Raw genomic sequence first — 21807 nt, 5'->3', positions numbered from 1 at the left:
ATTTGCTTCCAATATTTGGTACTCTGAATGACACCTTCTAGATGTTTGGATTATAAAGCATTCCTGGGTTTCCTGACTGCAAAGAAAACCTTCCAAACGTGAACAGAGTGTAATAAAAGTAGAAACACCTGCCTGAGGACATTTCTATGCTGCAGTCACTGCTTGACTGCAGCTCATGTAGATACTCACTCTTCAGCCAGCTCTAAGCCCTGGATGGCTGCGTAGCTCTGTGGAGCTCAGCCACACTCCCTGCTCACCTTCAGGTTTGCACCCCAGTGCAATGGTATCACACAGATCCCCTTGGATAAATAGGAAGATGTTTCTCATAGCCTGATGCAGCAATGTATTCCACAAGGTCAGGCTAGGCGACCTACACTCATGGGGTTGAATGCTGTCAGCCCGTAGCCGTGGGATGCAGCTGGGTGTTGCTGCTCCCCAGACAAGCTGACAGAGCAAAGCCCTGCTTGGCACATCTCCCCGCACCCAGAGACACCTTTTGCTTCACCTTTCCTTCCTCCCACCGCTCTTCCTTACGTCTCGACTTGTTCCATGTAGTGCAGCAGAACTGCAATGGGCAGAGATCTGCTAGAAGCTGAACATTAATGCTCTGCTCAAATTAAATGAAATAAAACCGTATGGTGTCATCACAGGTCACTGATTTAAAACAACAAAAAAACCCTAGCTTCTCTCTAAGCTCTTCAGACAGTAAAACTGCTGCTGTCTCTCCTCAGTGTGCAGCCAAGAAATGGTCTTTGCAGTGTGAGAAAAGGGTAGGATTGGTTTTTTTTCTGGTGTTTTGGTGTTAGCAGGTTCATCTGGAACAAGCTGGCACTTCTTCCTGCTCACTTCAGGCACGATGCTAGTGTAGCTCCAGTTAAGATGATAAAGCCACACAGATTAACAGCAGATATGAAACCAAATCCTCTCAGGGAGGGCAGAGATTATGTTTCAAGATATACAAGGCATCTCCATTTCTTCCTCTCATCTATTTGGAAGGTTCAAGAAAATAGGTAAACAATTCAGCCACCTCTTGGCACTGTCTATCTAATCAATGGAAGTGTTCCATCATACCTGTGCCTATATACTGATACTGTATGTGATCACCCTTCTTCCTCCCCTTCCAAAAGCTAGGGAGAAGAAAATGCAATTTTCACGACAGAAGAGAGTTTGAATGCATAAATATCGCTTGTGGCCCTTGAATATGGCAGGGTTTGGAAGCATTCTGCTCTCTTGGCAGACAGTGCCAGAGCCTCAGGCCTGATAGCAAGGAAGCTGAATCTACCACTCCTGCCAATGTCAGCTGTTGTTCTGAGGGCTGCAAGCACTGCAGTAGATTTTGCAAAGGTACGGCCACACAAACTGATGAAAATCATGCTATGGCTTGTGGGGGGCAGGTCTGAGCCTCCTGACTGCACCTGCTGCGCGAACTCTAACATGACCACTGCAGTCAGCACAGCTGAAACACAGCTCCCATCTCTCTGCCCACCTCCCTTCCCTTCTCAGGCAGTCACTGTCAGCAGGGTATGTGTCACTTCTGCTTCAGGAGGGGGAATGGAGCCAACACTGTGCTACAGCTCGCTGAAGCACTTCCTTGGCCCCTGCTCTGCCTGAACCTGAGCCCTTCTCCCTTCCTTCCAGCTGTCCTCGTGGTGCCCCAGGTGGCAAAGCAGCGCTCCTATCTTCACAGTTCAGGCAGGAAGCAGAGCACAGAGAGAAGCACCATTTGTCCAGAGTCCTGATGAGAGTCCATGACAATGCGAGGAACCAAAGCTCTTCCCTTAAGTCGGATTAGGCTCCAACTGTCAGACTTCATTTCCCTTCACCCTCCAAATCCCTTGGTTGCTTTTCCTTACCAAGCTACGAACCTTGCTTTCCATTCTGAACTCAGTCAAACAATACTTTCTTTCTCTTTTTTTGCTGAACTGTGAATTCAGCTGTGCCCATACACTGAAACCTGTGTGAATGCAAGCCATGCTCAGAGCTCTTTGTATCTGCACAGCACCCACCTGCAGGTGGGATGTTGTCAACATGGAGGAGCCCAAGGCTCCCTCTCCTCATCTCTCTCCCTGAGGCATGCTCTGATGCCAGCATCACTGGGGGTCCGCATCCCATTGCAGGCAGGGATGTGAGGCACAAAGGGAGTGGTTGTGTCCCTCTGCCTACACTGTGTCCTGCAGGCACAGCCATGCTAATGGAGTGGTGAGGCACTGCAGTGTGGGCTCCTTGGCCTCTGCAGCTGTCCTTAGACACACTGCAGAGAGCCAGGCTGAAGCTTAGCAGGGTTAGCCTTCCAAGAGCGGCTTTAATTGCCCAGTAATGCACACCCTGGGGTCTTGTAATGTGCTTCTAATATAGAGCATTTAAAGTATGAACACTCCAGAACAATTACAAGGAGTTTGGTGCTCCACAGAGTGTACCCTTCCACTCTGAAAAGTAATCTGTGACAAAGGAAGGTGATCACAGAGAAGACACCAGTGCTATCTGAAATCTGTCAGGTTTCCTTGAGGCAGCAGGACACACCATGCCTCCTTAATGCAACTTCATCTGGCTCTTCCAGAACTAAAGGAGTTCCTATGCTGGGACCTCTGGAGGACTCAGCCAGCCCTCATCTCCCTCCTATCAACCCCATCAGGCTTTCATCTGGGCTTTGAGGTACTATCTGAAATCTCTCTCAGTAACAGTGAGAGTGGAGAAACCACAGACTATGGCAGTCTACAAGACAGCCTGGACAGAAACGTCAGAGAGACAAGGGATGTTTCTTATCTCTGTCATTCTTATAGCAAATAACTCCTGAACAGGTCTAAAGGAGATTTTTCATTCGCTTCTTTACAAGGCGAGAATATTCTGGCTCTCAGAAAGGATTGTCTGTATTGGTTGTTAATATACAGATGGTAGCAAATATGGTAACAAACATACAGAAGTAATAAGCAAAGGGAAACTCACCAGTGGTGGTGCCTCAGCTGAAGAAGCTGAGGCAGTCCTCACTGGAGGGTGATCACAAGAGACACTGCCTCAGTGGGAGTCAGCCCTTAAATGAGGTCTCAGAGGAGGTGGAGTCGAGCTCCACCCCTTCCGGGAGCACAGCTACATCACTCTCACCTGTGCTCCCACAGCTGACCCCACACTTGCCTCAGCTGATTAATCAGAGGTTCAGGCTGTGATTACCAATCTCCCATACAATGTCTTAGCTAATTTTATCTGTAATATTTTTTCTACATCCTCGACCAGATTTGATTAGAGCTTGTTACAACTGTCAGATTACTGGAGATGACTTTTTGCGTTAATCTGCATTTAGAATCAGCAAAACAGATCGTGTTAAAGCTGCCAAAAATAACCAAGTAGAAATCAAACACTGGAAATCCCTGATCTAATGCTGAACATTTAAGAAACTCAAAAGCATTGGAAGCAGGCCGTTGGTTTCAGCCAGAGCTATCTGAAGTATTCACTCCAGATAGGAATTACTACAAGGCAACTGCAGTAACTTGCAAATTGCAGGAATGGATTTATAATTCACAGTACGATACTATGTACTGTAATGATACTATATGCTGTTACTTATGATAGTATCACATATTAAATTCAGATTGTGAAATGAAGTTTGGTTGCTTTACTGCCATCAAAGACCTATAAATGTCCTGTTGCCGAAACTTCAGTCGGTTACGCATTAAAACTGTATGTTCTCTGAAACTCAGGGTAGGCAAGTTGTGCAAAAATCTCCCACTGGAAAATGAAAAATGGGAATTTACAATAAGTGCCAGTTTATGCCCCTAATTAAACACAAAGGCTGTTATTGGAGTCACTGACTGTGATGGAATTAGAGCAGAGATGAAATTAGTCCAAAGTGACAATTTCTATTGGAGAAAAGAAAGGCCTTTGAAAACACTGGCATTTACTTCAAGAAATCAGTGCTGCTGAGTGGTGTGCCAAGATCTGTGTCCCTTCCTCTTTTGGGAAGAGCTGCAGAAGTGTTCTGCAAGAGGCATGTGTTTCTCTGGCATCTAGGGGCAAGAACGAGCCACAGAAAACAGCACAAGGTGACCAAGGGTTTGCTCCCTCTCACAGAGCACAAATGTGGCATTCCTGAGTTTGGGGCAGCTTTGCATACTTCAGTCTCTGGGAATGGTTAGAACCTTTCAGCAGTCCTGAAGTTTAAAGACCGCATTATTACGCTGCATCTGTTGCTACAGGATGAGGTCAGCTTTCCTTATCTTCCAACTGCTGTTTCATTAGGTGGTCTCACATACACGACTCACTTGAAGCCTGCTGCAGTGACAGCGGCAGTTCCCGGGGACAGTCACTGCCCCTAAATGAAGCGACCCTGGGTTAAACATGGACAGACTCTGTGTTCCAAGTTTGGGTCTGAGACTTCTCTCCTTCCAGTGCCAGAGTGAGGCTATGCCTATGTGGCAGAGAAGCACTTGGCATGCCTCTTACTTTAGCCATAGGAGACATCTACTAACTCATAAGGTTCAGCCATTTAATGCCAGAAACGAGCTGAACCAAGCTACCTGAAGCTGCAAAACCAACAGTGCTCTCACCTGCTCACTGTTCCTGGATGCTCTTGACAGAAAGCCAGCTTCCTTTCCAATGAGACATTTCACCTTGAGGTCACCAGCTGGAGCCCGCCCTGGTTGGTAGCGACCAAAAAACATTAAGAGATGATGGCTACTTGGTGAAATGAGCTGGTGAGTTTGCTCCAGCTCCTGGTGGACACATCTCTGTGTACATTGCCACAGTGGGTACAAACCAGCACTCTGAGCTGAGAGCCCAAGAACAGAAGAGAGAAGGAAACAGAATCTTCTTCTTCATCCTTACTTGGGGTTTCCAAGCATTATGGACAGTACTGCTATACCCAAATCATTGCACAGGCTGGTTTCACTCTAGATGGCCTTGGAAGCGTTGCAGTTTCCACGCAGCATAGCTCACCTGGGGCTCCTACAGTGGGAACAGAATGGCTGTTGCTACCTGCCTGTGTGAATGGCCACTGTGATGTCAGACTGCAGTGTGAATGGGACTGTCTGATGTCATCTCAGCACTAACAGGACATAGTACAACATGTCAGCTAAGGCTGCAGGGGAAAGCGTCTAATCCATTCACTGTGCTGCACTACAATGGAACATAACATAGTATAATGTGTAGGTTAACTTAGACACCCTCAGGCGGATTTTTGGAGATGGATGGATGGACGGATGGATGGATGGCTAGATAGATACATTTATACAAAGTATACATACGTTATATCACTCTATTGATTTTTAAAAAGTTCCTGGTCTGCCTGACTATAATGAGATTTTTGAACTTTGTGTTGCAATCAATGAGGGGAATATTATTGGCCTGGAGAATTGATATACCCGCTCTCTGTGGCTTGTTCTGCTCCTGGACTGCCCCTGCCCCCAAGGTGTACGATTCCATCAGACACTTAACCTCTTTTACAGTGTCATCAGGCTAAAAGGAATCTAATAGTGACACGGGACTTGTGCTCAGCACTCTGGCACTATTGCTTTCCTGTCACAAATAATTTATAGCTTTCTATTTCCATCCCTTTGCCTGCACCCCATCCCCTCTTTCTGTTTCCCTGGGCTGGGGGAAATCAATAAACCCACACAACCAGAGTGGCACTTCAGGGGGCTTTAGGGGGAATGTGAGAGGAAAGAAAAGGAAAAAAAAAAAAACAACAAAACAACAAAAAACAAATGGAAAAGAAGAAGAAAGTTGCACTATTTGCCCTAACACTGACTCCTCAGATCAGCTCCCAGCTCATGCACACCAGCATGACCTCAAAATCCAGCCTCTTGGCCTGAGGCTCTCCGGCACCTCCCGTCTGTGTCCCAACAGCTGTAAACCAGGCACCCTTGCACTATGTAGGTTAAGGAGAGGGAAGGTTCTCCATCCCCAGCCAGAGCCCTGATATCACCTATCTATCTGCAGCTAAGTCCCAGTTGTCCTCTGCCCCTCCAGGAACTGCCCAGGTTTCACCACCTATCTGTGATTTCCAGTAACCTGAGGTGATATGCTCTGAAATGCCTTTCTCTTCCTATGAAGGCTTCACTTTGTGAAGCAACAATTTTTCAATAATGTCCTCCCAAAGTCTTTGCCTACCTCTGCCTATGCCATGCATTCTCTCCTTGAAGTTTTGCCAACTCCTTCTTTAGCATGAATTTCTAAGAGAAGCCCTTGGGTGGGCAGGGAGAACACATTATTTGCTTTCACTTTCTGTGGAGAGAGTTTTGAGGAGAGGTTAGAGCTAATACAATGCAAGGCTGACAGTTCCAGAAACTAAGCCGAAAGAGCAACTGCAGCCTTCATCCTAATTGGAGAGGCTTGTTTTAAGCTCAGAAAGGAATTTGGACTCCATGGCCTTCACAGGTCATGGCTTATTTGCTGAGCCCCTTGGTAAGACACGGTTGTTCCCGAGTCACAGCTACCCAGCATCAGGCAGCAGGCAGGCCCCCCAGCCAAGTGTTACAGGATAGTGATTTTCTTTCACACTGACCTCAGCTGGATTTAAATCAGTGACTTAGAGGTGAAAGACTGCATGTAACAAGAAAATGAACACTGACAATTGCAGTTCAGTTTATTTTCATTCTGAGCTGCACTGTGAACTTTGTGGCATTCACTGACATCTTTTTGGGTTTCCATACTGTGTTCATGCATGACCTGATAAACAAAAGCAGTATCCCTTTGCTGTAGATTCTTTTTCCTGGTGACCTATATCCCCTCATCATGCCATGCAGGTGCCTTCTGCTCCCACTGTCTCACTCACAAAGAGTAGGGAGGGCTTTGGGAAAGCCCTCCAGCAGTTCAAATCACCCAGCTCTATGCCAGAAAGGAATTTCTGAAGTATGCAACAAGATTAAATCTACACCATTTGTAAATCTAGAAGTGGTTGTCAGCTGCAAAGGCTGCCTCATGAGCACACTAGCAGATCTGATCACAAACAATAACGCAGTTGCTAACACATAGAAGAGGCTGAATCCCAGACTGCTTGCTGAGCATCATAATCATGCAGTGACTGCATGGTTGGGGAGGATGACAAATACAGCAAGAACAATTCTGTGGGAGCAGGACCATTAAAGCACCAGAATCAGGTCTACAAGAAGCGCTAAGATGGTGCTCTGCTGCAGCCAGATGTCAGCTCAGGCCCTCAGCCTGAGGTTCTGACTACTGGAATTGTGGTGTTCAAAGGCATAGAGGATTTGAGTTCTAAACGTGTTTTTCTCTTTTTCCAGGATTATCAGAACCAAAGTACAGCAACCTTTTCACCCAACACCAGACGGGAGCGGGACAGGTGTGGCTGCACCAGGACATACTATTGGTAAGGAGACTGGCATGGGGGGGTTGGTGGTGGGACAGCTGGAAATGGGAATGAAGCTCAGCAGGGGCAAACAACTCTGACAAGCAGGTTCTAGGGAGAAGGCAGATGAGGGGAAAAAATCCTCACCAGAAAGCAGAGGTTTCTGTTCTCTGCTGCACTAGCTGCATTGCAGAGAGTTTACCCAAAGGAGTCTGCCCAAAATTATCCTGCCTCAACCCCTCTTTCACTTGCTCTCTTTCACCTTAACCTCCCTAGTGAGACGTACTTGCCACTATCCTACCCAAGCACTAGCCTTCCCCTTTCTTCTCCTTCTTACTTGGCCTTACTTTGCTTCTCTCTCCCCGTTTCTCATCTCTCCCTTTGCTGGAGTCAGCCTGTATCTGAGACTGCAATGCACAGATCAGGATATGCCATTCCAATACCTCACCACAGAGTCCTTCAATGTTCTAGCTCTGCAGTCAGCTATCCCATGGGTGTATTTCACTGAGAAAATGCATTTTCTGCTAGGGGAAATGGGCTTATTGAGGTGAGAAGAAGATGGAGGCTGTAATAAAGCTACCAAATGTCTACTAGTCTGTTGTGTTTAAAGGTGCCGTGCTAGATGTGTGATGGGGTGTTGTTCACTGATGTGGGCTGCACAGCGCAAATGTCTGCTGCTGCAAGCACTGGGTTATCTAACAGCAATTCAGAGCAGGAGAAAACATATAGTATTATAGGATATTGTGGCTTATCTGTGGCCTAAGACACTGTCTTAGATGCTGTTGGTTACTGAGAATCAGCTGCTAAACAAGGATTTACTGGAAAGTGCTGGCCTACGTGGAACAGAGCTGGCAGATACACTTCTGTACATGAACTGTGTTCAAGAGCACAAAGGAATTAATGACCCAGTATGGAAGAGCATTTCTGGATGCCCTTTAAATCTGGACTTCAATGGCCTGGGAAGCACTGACCACATCAGATGGAGTTGGCAGATATTCTCCCTTATTTGAGAAGCAATGCTATGTCTAGGGAATGAGTTGGCGGAGCTGGGAGGGTGGCTGTGAGTACTGCTGCTGGAGCCTCTCATTGCTTTGGAGAAGTGTGGATCTACACTGGGCAGTGCTGGCAGGTTCTGCTCTGTTCTGGAAAGCCTTTGCTGGAGGTACTGAATGCTTCAACTCGATGCTTTATGAGCTGAATGATGGCTAGTGGCTTGTAAGGGAACCAGGATATCCTCCTAATGACTAGGGCATGCTGGGACATAATGGGCTTGCCTACTGGATGTACAACTCTACGTGCTCTAAACCCTAAAGCCCTAATTATTGGAAAGTAATTGTTTCTAATCTGAGTGACCTGTCCTTTCTGATGTATTGGAAACTCCAGAGCAGTCCTGGAGAGTCCTGAGTGGCTGAAGGAGTCTGCCAGTTTACAATGATCTGTGCAAAAGAAAGACACAGGAATTTTATTAATCTCGGCTGGAGTACATATCGTGAGCATATGGTTGGTTCTAGTAGGGAATTGAATTTATTGGCCCAACTCTGAAGAGCTTCTCACCTGCGCTAAGAGAAGCTGATTTTTCATGGAGAGTTTTGGGTGGGCACATTAGAGGCTGGTCTGGCTAAGACAGGGTATATGTACTCCATGTGGAAAAATGTTGAGAGGAAATGATCTGGCAAAATATGGATTGTCTGAGAGCCCCTGGGGATCGTGGCCTGTGCAGCATTATACTGAGTAACCTTGGGTGCCCTGGGAGGCCTGCTCTGAACAGGGAAAGAACAATGTTTAGCTTCTTGGTGGAGCACACTGGCTCATTCCTATTGGCCCTGTACTGGAAGTCTATGGAGATATGGTATATGAACAGGATGGCACAGCTAGGATTCAGCAGCATTAGCAGAGCAGGATTAACACAAGTCCTTCTATGTGTGGGACAGGGAGCCATGCTTAGTGCCCAGGTTCTCCTGTGAGAGCAGTGGTATGCGTAGCTTTCAGTGTGGGGATCCCTGAGTGGTGGCTGCTCTCCTCATGGCCCTTTCTCCCTTTTCCTTTTGTCCAGTGCCCAGTACAGCATCCCCTCCCGTCTCCAGTGCCTCCAATGATCCAGTGGGCTCTTACTCCATTAACGGGATCCTGGGGATTCCTCGGTCGAATGGCGAGAAGAGGAAACGTGATGAAGGTAGGGGGAGGGGAGAAGCTCATCCTCCCTTTTATATTCTTTGTCCCCATGTACAGGCTCCGATTTCAGGCCAAGGTTTGCAGCTGCTCCAGGGGCTAGATCAGTTTTAGCAACAGAGACCAGTTCCCCGCCACTGCCCTGCTGGCTTGGAGTGCTCTTCTTCCGAAGCCTTTTCATGACAGGCTGCGTCTCCAGACATCTGCTCAGCAGGCAGAGAACCGTCTCCATTGCTGGAGCTGATCCCAAGTTCATTCATTGCTGGAAATGGCTGGAACTGAGCTCCCTAGGTGCCAGCAGGTGCCCAGACTTGGAACTGTGGGTAAACAAGGTTTTCCCAACTCACTTGTTTTCAAACCAAGTGCCATCTTGGAGAAGCATCAGCAACGTGGGGTAGCTTTTCCTTCCCTTGCAAGCAAGCTCCTTGGTGTGCCATGAGGTGTGTTAGCTGTGGTGGCTATAAGGGCCCGGATTCCATGGGTAGTGTCTATACACTAGAACTGCCAAGTGGAAAGCAGAACAGGAGCTCTTCTGTGGCCTCAAGGTTGTTATCCAAGCTTTCCACTAGGGATCTAAGAAACTAGGACTAAGCTGTTTCCTTCTCTTTCCTACTTGTTGAGAAGGACTCAGGGCAAAGTGAATCTTGAAATGAACAAAAAGCTGGAACCTCAGGTCCAGAAAGACACAGTAGGAATGGATGGGAGATGTCTTGGTGTGTTTATAGTGGTTTTGTATAATTTTGTCTTGCTTTTCTAATCTGATTTGATTCATAAACTGAGGGCCAGGAGGTGAACTTTTCCAAGAGTAGCGTCTGACCAGTCTATGCAGTTCAACATTGCCTTCAGGGTGTTGGTTTTGCCTGTTGCATGGGGGCTCTCTTGGCAGTATCGGTGGCTCCTTGTGCTGTGTGTGCAGTAATCCCAGGCTGTGTGGTGTATGGTAATACCAGGGCTCCTTGTGATGCACGGTGAGAAGGTTCTTCCTAGACAGATGCTGCCTTTTGAGGTTTCTCCAGTCATTTTCCCAGCACTGATGCCAGTGAGGTTCACATTTCTAAATTCTACATCTGAATAAACGATAATCCCAAGAAAAAGGCTGACCCATTTCTTATTAATACAGAGTAAAACTAGAGGCTGGAAGCAAAGACCCAGTTCATCTCCTATCAAAGCAAATGGGAAGACTGCTGATGCCATTGGAAATTGGATCAAGACCCAGAGGAAGATCCATTTCCCAGCTAGATGGCAGTAGGGCCTAGCTAAGAGAAAAGTGTAGTAATGGAAGGGCTGAGTCAATGCCTCAAAGTCAAAAAAAATGTCAGGAGTAAGAGACTGAAAACACTGTAAGCCTCTCCGGCATTTCTTATCATCGCTTACAGAGGAAATAGTGACATTTCAAACCAAGCAACATGTTTCTCTAATGGTTGTGTATATCTTTTGGCAGTAGTTGAGGTTTCTGTGAACCCCTGTTCTCATTCAGTACAGCTTGGTGATCGCAAGCTGTCAGTGAGGTGCCTCTGTATCTCATTTTGAAAAGAAGCAGTTCAATTTGGCTTTAGCATCTATTCTTTCTAAATACCTGCAGTGGTCACCCCACTTAGATTCAACCTCGCAATCATCACCAGCCCTGGAATTTGAGATTTTTGGAGCAGTAAAATTAAATGCAGAAACAATCAAGCAGACATCTAAGACTGTGTCACTTCACAAGGATTCCCTGACAGTAAGAACAGCTCTCTGTGTCTGTCTTTAATACATCTTGGATTTGATATTTGAAGGGTAAGAAGCATTGTGCAACTCCCTGTTATTGGCCAAGAGCCCACATATCTCCTTAGAAATCAAAAAGGTACCAGACAGTCCTGGAGGTGTGGGATCTCAGTAACATGACACAGCTGCAAACTCCTTAGAGAAGAGCCTTCATTCTGCCATCCTGGGTATCTGCCTCAGGGAGATGTCACAATGCCGCCTCAGAGCAACCTCACAAGGGACTCCAGGCAGCTGTTGAACACCCCTGCCCAGGAGCTGACTTCCTGCACTCACAGTGGCTTTAAGGAACATTGACAGACACCACCACAGCAGAGCTGTGCCCTAAAGTTAGAAGGTCCAAGGCGAGGTTTCGCATAGCCTGTAACCTGCACTCCCCCTGGGCAACCTGCCCTCCAGTGCTGAAGGCTCTGGGCACTCCTAGCTGAGATGAGGATTAAGAAAGCAAGGCAAGAAGTCCAATGCAGGTATTCCTTTCATGCTCAAGCTGGATATATAGAACCTCTCAGTACTTCCCAAAGCTTCTGAGCTTTTGAGTCTTGTTGCAATTTCTTAACTGCAGGGTTTAATCCCATATAGAAAGCACATCTACTTTCCCAGCATTTTGGGAATGGCTCTTCCCTAAAGAAGGCACAGACAGCAGCACTTTTCTTCTTTCTGCTCCATTGGGCCAGCTTTGCTGCAAAGATGATGCTTTGTGAGGAATGCAGCTCTGCAGAGACAGGTGAAGGACCAAAGTGCTCCTGAATCCTGGGAACCTGAAAACCTTCTTATCAATCCCTGAGCTGGCTGGGTACAGAGAGCAGGGTGGGAGAGATAGAGAAGCCCCTGTCTGAGCACACTCCCTCCCCCAGGTCCTGTTTTCTGCAGCTGGCACTGCATTAGACAGCAGCACAGATGATTAAGAAGAGGAGAGATAATTATGTGTCAAGATGATGTAGCAGAACTCCCAAGTTGGACAGAAGGAGCCAGAGGTGGGCTCAGCGATGGCCGATGACAGCCAGGTGTGTTCCTCATGGAGAAGCAGGGGACCAACGTACCAAATGTGCTGGCTGGCCTGGGAAGAATGTGGCACTGAGAGAGAGTTAGATCTGAGCATGTGAATGGCAGCACAGCCTTCTGGTGTGTCAGCCATTTCTCCCAGCTTTGTATTGTCAGAAAACATGCTGAGGGTGGACTCTATTGATCTAGATTGTTGTTCTGTAGCTCCTTAATACCCTATTGATAGCTAAAAGGGTGAGAACTGGGGTGAGCCAGAGGAACTACTTCAAAGATAGCAGTGCTCTGATACTGTAGTCTTAAGCAGTATATAGGAAGAAAAGGGAGAGAGAGGACAGATAGTTGGATAAATGAATAGACAATATGAAAATAATCTTTCAGATGGCTCCCTGTATCTTCAGCTGTGTCAGACTCTGGGGACCTTTACAAAACTACTCTTATTAAAGATAGTTCTTTCTCTCTATAGCAGGCCACAAATGGACTTCTCTGTAGATCCAAATTTTCATTTGGGATTTGTGTTCCAGAGAGGCTAGTGTTGTAACAATCCCAGCATTATTAATCTTGGCCTCTGACAATATCTGTAGTATTTGACAGCATTACTGGCAATAATATCTGCAGTGCTGACAATGGCAGAGATAATATCCCCCAGTATTATTGGCATTAGCAGGGATCGTATCTCCAGCCTGTTATTGGCGGGAGCAGACGTAATGTGTCCAGTATTATTAGTATCAGTAGTAATAAAACCCACAGGCTTGTTAGTATGATCAGTGCTAATATCAGCAGTAGGTTTGTGGGAGAGGAGGGGATGGAGTGATTGCTACTGTAAATGGCAGTAATACTCAGGCTGTTTGCAGTAAAGGAATCCCTGGTGGGGATGGGGGAGCTAACCTCAGAAGGCAGAAGTTCCTCCTTCCCTCTCTTCACCTGTCACTTGAACAATCACAGTGATTTACACTGAAATAAGTGAGGCAGGGCTGTGTCAGCGCAGGGGAACAGTGAAGGGTCATTGCTATTTGGGCAAGTCAGTTACAGGTGTATCGATGCAGGTGATTCACCGAACAGTTCCAAATGGGGCTGCATGCTGCAGGCTGTGGCACTGAGCTGCTCAAAATGAGGCAGTGCATGCAGCTGTAGATGCATTCACACTGCTGGCCGTGTAGCTGAGGATAGGCAGCGTCACTGCGGTGCTATGTGTTGCTTTGGTACTGCATGCATAATTTTCTGACTCTTACTATCACAGCATCCTCTGCTGAGGAGCATTATGTTGTTACAGGTGGCTTTGTCTTCTCTCACTCCCAACGGGACTCTGACTGCAGAGCAACATTTGATAGCAATCAGCTTAAGGGATTTCCAGCTTGTCCATGATGCCTGTATTCCTACTGGGAAGGCAGAAATGCCTCCATTAGTGGAGTGCAGAGCAAGGAGTGCTGCTACAGTCCCAGACCAGAAAATGGTCTTTTAGATGCTGCCCCAGAACACACTGTCTTGAAGAAAATGTTGAACTCCATAATTTCAGTGAAAGGTAGTGCGCAGTGATGTACAGGTGTTTGCAGAGGTCTCAGGCTTTGAGCAGCTACACAGCAGCTGAGTGTGCCACTGCAAGTATTATCCCATTTGTGCTGCTCATGGCAGCAATGATTGGATCACTTGGAAGATGAGGTTGTGACATTTCAGGTGACTTCATGTCATTGTCAGTGCCATGGATACGTCTTTGCAGGCAGTGTGACTCTGGTTATCATGTTGTGGGTTTCTGACATTAATGATAAGTGCATTGCGGCTTGTATGCTGCCCTGCTGCACTCCAGGCCATCATGCTCTGCAAGGAGGCAGTGGTGAGGCAGGACACCTGTATCTCTGTGCAAGCAGTGCTGTTTCCTTGAGGTGACTCGGTGCCTCATGGCTGGCTGTGCTGTACTGTCACTGCCATCAGGCAGTTGCTACTGCAGTTGATATCATTTGTTGAGTGGTGACAGACTGTCATCTGATCTTGACTGAAGTCAACAGGGGTACGTCAGCACGGTGCTGTCTTGAGCACCGTATGTTTTCATGGAATATGATCGTGTTGCTCCACAACATACTGGGGTTGTTTCAGGACAGACAGCATGCTTACATTGTCATCCACAGTGCAATGGTCCTCTACCAGCAGTGCAGTGGTATGAGGGACCTTAACTACTCTGGAGGGAAGTGCATTTGTTGTCCTGTGCTGCCTTTGCATGTTTGCAAGGCACTGAACCTGATTGTATCGTGACATCTGATGTATGTTCATCTCAGGGCAATAGGTGGATTTCTGTTCTCCCACCACCACTGCATTGTTGAAGACAACAGAATGTGCTTGGACCCTTGCAGGTGACACAACAGCATTGCTGTGGTGTGGCTGCATTGGTTCGTGCTGTGATTTCTTGTCGCCACAACTGATGTGTTTGCGTTATTCCATATGGTTGCTTTATTGCAGGTCCACAGTAGTCTTAATGACACCAGAGACACATGCAGTCACATTACCTCTGGCGCCAACTCCCCATTCTGATCACCAAACACAGCTGCAGGGTGTGCACCCAGCAGTTCATGGCTGTACACACAGAGTGAGAAATCTCTGGGCTGTGTCAGTCCGATAGCACCTTCCCCCTGCTCTGCCCAGGACAATGCAGTATCACACCATGTGGCCAAGTTCCCAATGGCTATCCGATTGCACTGATGGTGTATCGCAGCAGACAGCGGTGGTTACAGGGGACTTCCAGGCTCACTGCTCCTACACAGCCCACAGTAGGTAGCACTCCTCTCACTCCAAATGAAGATGTAAATCGAGGGGCCGTTTATTCTCAGCAGCCCCTCACCTCTTCCTCTTAAGGATCTTTGCTGGTGAGCCTCTAGGAGAACACAAGGCAGGTACCTCCCAGATGAGCTGCAGGACAGACAGCAAAGGGAGAGGGTGTGTGGAGAAAGCGAGCTGGGGAGACTGGATAAAGGAGATGACAGTGCATAAGCAGCACAGCATAGTCAGAAAGGTGGGCTGCTGCATCACAAAGCTGGAGTCTGCCTGTAACAGAGAGGGACAGATGTCTGTCTGTGTGCTCACAGCCTGGCAGTTCTGAGGGTGCGTGGCTCAAGTAGGGGGGAGTTAACAGCTTGCATCACAGGCAGCCGTTTGGACAGGTTGCTCTGCTACTGAAGCTGACACTGCTGCTTAGTTTGGCACGGTTTGGCACTATCTGAAGACAAGCTGGTTTGGCTTCAGCTGTGTTTGTGTGTGTCTCTGCTTGTGTATTTGTGTACCTCAGAATGCACGCCTGTTTGTTTTCTATATCTCTGTGTTAGGGTGACTGCTCTCCACTTATCAGTGTTGATTGTACCACGATGAGCGGCAGAGTAGACCTGTAATTTTTTGCATGCACCCAGAGACCTGGAAAACATGTACGTTAAGCTGTATATAATATTGTCTAGTGGGGTTTGCATAGTGTGGATCATCTGGATGTCTGGGCATGTATGGCTCAGCATTAGTGCTATGTATTTCTAGGAATGACAGGTATTTGTATTCACATGTTAAGCATATATGTGAATGTTGTATATTTGTATGTATATTCTCTGTGTATCTGTTGATATATAGTTGGAGTATGACTGTATCTTTGTGGCTGCCAGACACACATAAGTAGCCTGTTAGTGCTGTACCCCTCTGTACATAGTCTGTACAGAGGGTACATTCGCAATGGGGTTATATATTTGTGTGCATGTTTTATATGCATATATTGGCTGTTCTTGCCTGTGAGAAGATTGTCTATTTCTGTAAATAGTTTGTATTTGTTTACATGATTTAATTTTGCATATGTGAATTTAAGGAAATTCCACTGAGTTCCAGGTTTCCATCTAGTTAGTGTATGTAAGTTGTTGTAAGTTGTTTGTTTATTGAGAAATTACATTTAATTGACACGTACTGCATTAGTGCTTCCTTGTGTCCCAGACTGCATTCTTGCATTTTCAAACATTCCTGGCTGTGTTTTGTGAGTCTTACTTATGCACAGAGCTTTTCTTAAAGTTTACTTGTGTGAGTGCCCTGAATGCATGCTTATCTGACTGCTTATTTATGTGTGTTTAGTTTGTGGCTAGATCTTCTCCTGTGTTTTTGACTCATTGCTGGGAGGGGCTTTTGCAGCTGATGTCAGTAGAAATCAGGCAGCAACAGCTCTTCCCGGTGTCTCTGAGCACCCCATGTGCCCACCTGTGCAGAAGCTGCTCCTTGGCTGTGCTGGTGCTTGTCTCTCTTACAGTCTGTACCCTGGATCTGCCTGCATTCAGGGGGCGGATGCTGCACTGGCTCATGGTCATAAAGACTACAGGAGGATGCTGCCTGGATCTGTGAGGATCTCAGGGCACAGTGAGTGACAGAATAAACCCCAAAAGGGATAGAAATAGGTAGAAATGTGGAAGCAAATGGTGCTTCTAGGTGATTGTTGGTGATGTGGCAAGGGAACACAATGCTAGTATAGCAGTGGATCGGTGTGCCATGCCAGTGGGAGCTGGCGATGGTGCTTATTACTGAGGCAAGTGACATGGCGATGAGACTCAAGGGCAATACTGCTACAGAACCAAGGTGATGTAGCACTGAGGTGCAGTGGGGATCGAAGTGCCGTGATGATGGCCTAGGCTGACCTGTCAGAACAGTGAGGGCTGGGAAACTCCTTTCAAGAATCAGATAAAAAGGCAAAAACGAACAGGAGGAGCAGAGTAGAAAAGATCTGAGGTAACGCCAAGGACATGCTGGGTGGCTGCAGAAGGCAGGTAGCCAGCAGTGTGGGACGCGCTCCATCTCCATGAGATGGGCTGCATCCTGGTATCAAAGGATAGAGCAGCCTGGTCACAGCGGCTGTTTGCATCATAGTGATGGAGAGCAGGAATAACTCAGTGATGACATCAGGTGACGGACATATCCCGTGATGGTAGCCATGGAGTGTGTGGGCAGGGGCACTATTCCCAGCTGCTGGAAAAACAAAGAACCTAACGGGCAGTAAAACAAAAACAAAGGAGACTTGGAAGCACCTGACAGCCCTAATTCATCACGGCTCAAGATTTTTTTCCCCCCTCATGTTCCCATTATATTTGTTTGTAAAAGTGGAAATCAATTTTGAAGGTAATTTTCTGGAAAGAATGGAAGGGAGGTGGGAGGGCCGAATAAGGCAGAGATGGCAAGAGGAAAAAAAAATTTAGGCCAGGCACAGCCCAGGGGCAGCTCTTGGCAAGGTGAAAGAAAATTGCATATTCAATCTCCATCCATGAATCTCCCTTGCTGCTGCCCGCCTCCTGCTCGAAAACAATGAAGGCTTTCTCCCCTACGCTGCACAACGCCTGAGTATCAGCACTCACTTTAACTTCAGGGTCATTAATTCACCTGATTATTGCAGGAGAGGAGAGGGTTGCAGAGGCATCCGTTCTAAAGAGCCCTCCCTTAGCTCATCCTTTGATTAGTTTGGGGTGGGGGGAGTTGAGATAATGTGTTGTCTTGGACTCAGTTTAGAATGGGAGGGTTTGAAGAGGGGGTGGAAGGAGGTAGCGGAAGAACGGGAAAGATATGGCCCGGGTTGTTGTGGAAGGGAGGGTCGGAAACAGTCACCCTCGCATCCCTCTGCTGTGGTGTTATTGCAAATTAAAAGTAGCATGTTCCACTCCGCAGCTATCTTTCAGGGAGGGGAGGGGCATGGGTATATGTCGGCACGGGGATGAGGGGGATCTTATCATTGCTTCTTCAGCAGCCCAGCATAGTGTCACCCTGTGAGGTGACATTTGAATTTACAATTCCGCTGAGAAAAGCCATTAATTCACAAATTAACATTTCTCCCTCTCTCTCTAGCTCTCTCTCTCTCTCCTTCTCTCTCTCTCTCTATCTCACATGGATGTGCAAGCAATTGAAAAGACAAAGGAAATAGCCTTAAGGAAGAGACTTTACTGCTACTCTGTGCAGAGATTGCTACTACTGCTTCTAGATAGATAAACCAATTACCTGAGCTGCTCTGCTCATGGCAGCCTGCTATTACCTCTCTTTGTAGAGCTGACTCCATTGCTGGATTACACCATGTGTATCTCATTAATGTAAACCAGCACGATACTGGGTACTGTCCCTGACTCTTATTGCCAAAGCCCGTTGCTCTGTACCAGGAGAGGGAACTGGGAGAGGAGCGGGGATGGAGCTGAAGGCAGCGCAGCATATGTCTAAGGACAGGGACAGGCCGCACAGAGCCTGCCTGGAACTGAGCTCAGAGGAGGTGGGAGCTTCCCATCCTGAGAGCAGTGAGGATGGGTTAGCCCTGATCTATCTCTTCTGAGACTGTTGCACAAGAGGCCTTCTATCGGCACCAGGCACAGGCAGCTCCACTCTCAGCACTGCCCTGACTTCCCTCCAGGGGTACTCGTGCAGGACATTGTTTGGTGCAGCTGTGGAGTGTGAGCACAGACGCTGCATGTATGGAGATGCAGATGTTGCTGACTGCACACAGGGGCTGACTAGCTCACAGAGACATGCAAAACCAGCATTTGGGGTTCTGAACAGAGAAGGCCAGATTTCTCTGTAGTGAAATTCACTCCGTGCTGATTGTGGAGACACTCTTGTCAGAGACAGCTGCTGGGAACTAGTCCCATATCACCTCCAGTCCTATTCCAGTTTCATCCAGTGCTCTTTCTTATGTGCTTGTTTCAGCACTCAGCCACAAGCTGATGCTGCCTGGTCCATGTCTGTGTTGCCTGCACCTGTGGGGCAGGTCCTCACCTGGTTCTCCCCACCTGCTCCACTGAAGCTCCCACTGTTCCCTGTCTGGCTCCGGGCTATGGCACTGTGAGTCTCTGGGTGTTCCTGTAGGGACACAGCAGCTGCCTGCCCTGCTCTGCCTGGTGACGCAGTGGGATGTGTCCTAGCAGTACAGCTTACATGGAGACTTGGACATCAGTCTTTGCTAACTAAGCAGTCTACCTATTTTAAACCGAATAGAAATCTTCTCCAACAGGCTTTTTACCCCATAAGGGCCTGACAGTCCCTATTCAATCCACTCTTCTAACTTTTATGAAAGGCAGAAACTTGCAGGAGGAGTGAAGGATAAATGGAACAACTGCTTCTGGAAGCCCGGTCCCCATGTGCCTCGTGGAGCATGTGCCTCTCCTTGGCACTGCTGTGGCTCCTTAAATCTTCCTAAAACCTTATCCTCTTAACAAGAGCATCTGCCTCGCTGCCATTCTCTGTGCCCCACACGGTGCGCAGCACATGGCCGGGGAGCAGCATCCCGCAGCAGGCGCTGGAAGACAGATCGCAATCAGCAGAGGCATCGGCAGGCAGTGCCAGTAATTCAAACCATCCTGACCGTTCAGTGAACCCGAACCTGCTGACCTTGACAGCACGAGACAACAGCGGCCTCAGGAATCCCAACCTTTGCAGAGGCGTTGGCGGAGGATGGCTCTCGTGCTCTCTTCCGTTCTCTCCCTCTCTCCCCATTCGCATCACAGCAGCCAAAGGGCACAACAGGAAATCTTCTGCGCGCCAATTAGCTCCTAATTTGGCTATCTTTGCACTCCCAAGTCTGCATCAATGCAATATTAAGCATCACTTGCTGTTCATAGGTGGAAATCATTCCCAAAGAGGAGTGTCTTCTCACAGTAAAGGAAAACACTAAGCACCTTGTTCTCAGCCAGGGCCAGAGAGGACCCCTCCTCCTCTCCAAAGGAGACTGCTGCTGTTTGAAAGGGAAGCTGGAGCTCTTTGCTTCCCTCAGTGATAGCATCAGATCCTCCAGACTTGTTTCCCTGGATCCCAGGGGGAAGCAACAAGATCTCACCTACTGATTAGCTTGTGAGAATTCTGGCTGGGCAGAGGAGGGCAAGGAGGTGACAAGAACAGGGCAGAGAGGCAGAAAAACGATGTGATTCATTTTGCCACAAGAAAAATGCAGTTTGTGAACATGTTAAGAGCCTTTCAGGGAATACTGGATTTCCTCCAGCTACCTCTGTGGCTGCCAAACATGCCTGCCACAAACAGCATTTTGTGTTGGCCTGCAGAGGCTAGGGTAAGCCCTAAGACCTTGCACAGGGAGCACAGCTCCAATAGCAATAGATGATCTGGTAGGAACAGTTAGACTTACCCAGCCAGTCAGACATGGCTACCTTCCATAATTCTTGAGGGTGGTCTTCCCACACATCAATAGGTGTTAAATGCATTTCATGCCAATTTAATGCCTTTTTAAATGTCAATTTTGTCAAGGGGCCTAAAAATAATGCCTTGGGGCACATTTCTCTTTTGCTTTTGCTTCATCCACTGAGACATCTTGCAAGTTAGATCCCATCAGGTTCAAGACACAAAGTCCTCTTCTCACACAGCAGCACAGTGCCTGACCAGGAGCTAGGTCTTGCATATCACATCTGCATTTCCATTTGGATGTGTAGTATGTCAGCACTTCTTTCTCTCACTGGTTCTGCCTTTGTTGAGAACTCAGCGGTGCTATTCTGCTTTTAAGTTAGGGGCCTGCACTAGGACTGGCTCAGGAGGCATCTGATCAAACCTTAATGAGGTGGTTACTGTGTATGAAATGTCCATAAATTCTTGAGGTCCTTCCAGCCCTCTCTTAGATGCATTAGAAAAGGCAGTTAGAAAGGACAGGCACATTTCCATGTCTGGTTTCCCAAAGGAGCTGTTGTTTTTTTCACTCTGGCTTTTGGCATCTAATGCATGATAAGGTTGATGTTGAGCACAGGAGCTGACCTTGCATGCAGATCAGACCTATTCTAGGTTTTGGGTGAACTTTACTCAGTCCCAATGAACTGGAAAACAAACCAGCCACTGTCTTAAAGACACCTATGGCTCTCCTCTGTACAGCCTCAGCCTGTGAAACTGATTGCTACCAATGACTGGTTCCCCTCTTACAGTTTGGAACACATCTCCAATATAAACCTTACATAGATCAAATCACCATAGGATCTTTCATATATCATTCAAAATATTAATGATTTATAGGTATTACAGGAATGTGCACATTCAGAAAAAGAATGTGCAGGGTGCCAATCCATGCTGATTGCAGCATATTGCAGGTCTGTAGCTCTTTCATTGTGTGGCATTTCGTAATTACCCATCCTATATAATACATTGTTTATTAACCTTCTCATTCTGAAGATCTCATTTACTACTGAAATGTGGCTGACTCGGATGGACTGTGGCAGATGTTGAACAATACAGAGCATCAACACTGAAATTTTGCTGTGCCATGTCCAAATGAAACCACAGGAGAATTAAGATATGCTGTGGGTAATCACTCAGGCTGGATTTTGTTCAGGACAGCCAGGTTAATGTCTGTACTCGTACAAAAAATGCCAAGGGAATTTTAATGACTCTGAGTGATTGAAGCCTTTGTTTTATGGCACATCAAAAATGGCAGCTCTAAAAACACTCCGCTTGAGCACTGGTTTAGTGCTGAGTCAGAAGAGCTTCCACTAACATGATTCATTGGCATCTGGCTCAGGGTTAGGCACGGCCTTCTTTGACTTGGGAGGTTAAGGTAAAAGCATGTGTGAGGGGAAAATAAGAATGTAGAATGAAAGGAAAGGAGAGTCTGGAGCAAGAGAGACAGA

General features: G+C 47.2%; 1 protein-coding gene across 6 annotated transcripts in view; it reads left to right on the top strand.

Moving 5' to 3' along the window:
- Positions 1 to 21807, top strand: part of PAX2 (paired box 2) — a 77877-nt gene that overhangs the window by 23120 nt on the left and 32950 nt on the right. For all 6 annotated transcript variants that reach the window (XM_072340618.1, XM_072340622.1, XM_072340619.1 and 3 more), the window contains exons 4-5: positions 7230 to 7315; positions 9348 to 9467. In XM_072340618.1, the coding sequence (XP_072196719.1) occupies positions 7230 to 7315; positions 9348 to 9467 (206 nt within the window). The remainder of the gene's footprint in view (positions 1 to 7229; positions 7316 to 9347; positions 9468 to 21807) is intronic.

This window comes from Excalfactoria chinensis, chromosome 6 (genome assembly GCF_039878825.1).
Source record: "Excalfactoria chinensis isolate bCotChi1 chromosome 6, bCotChi1.hap2, whole genome shotgun sequence".
In the NCBI taxonomy this organism is placed as follows: Eukaryota; Metazoa; Chordata; class Aves; order Galliformes; family Phasianidae; genus Excalfactoria; species Excalfactoria chinensis.
Note: the sequence above shows the minus strand (reverse complement) of the source record. Positions and strands in the feature narration are given on the sequence as shown.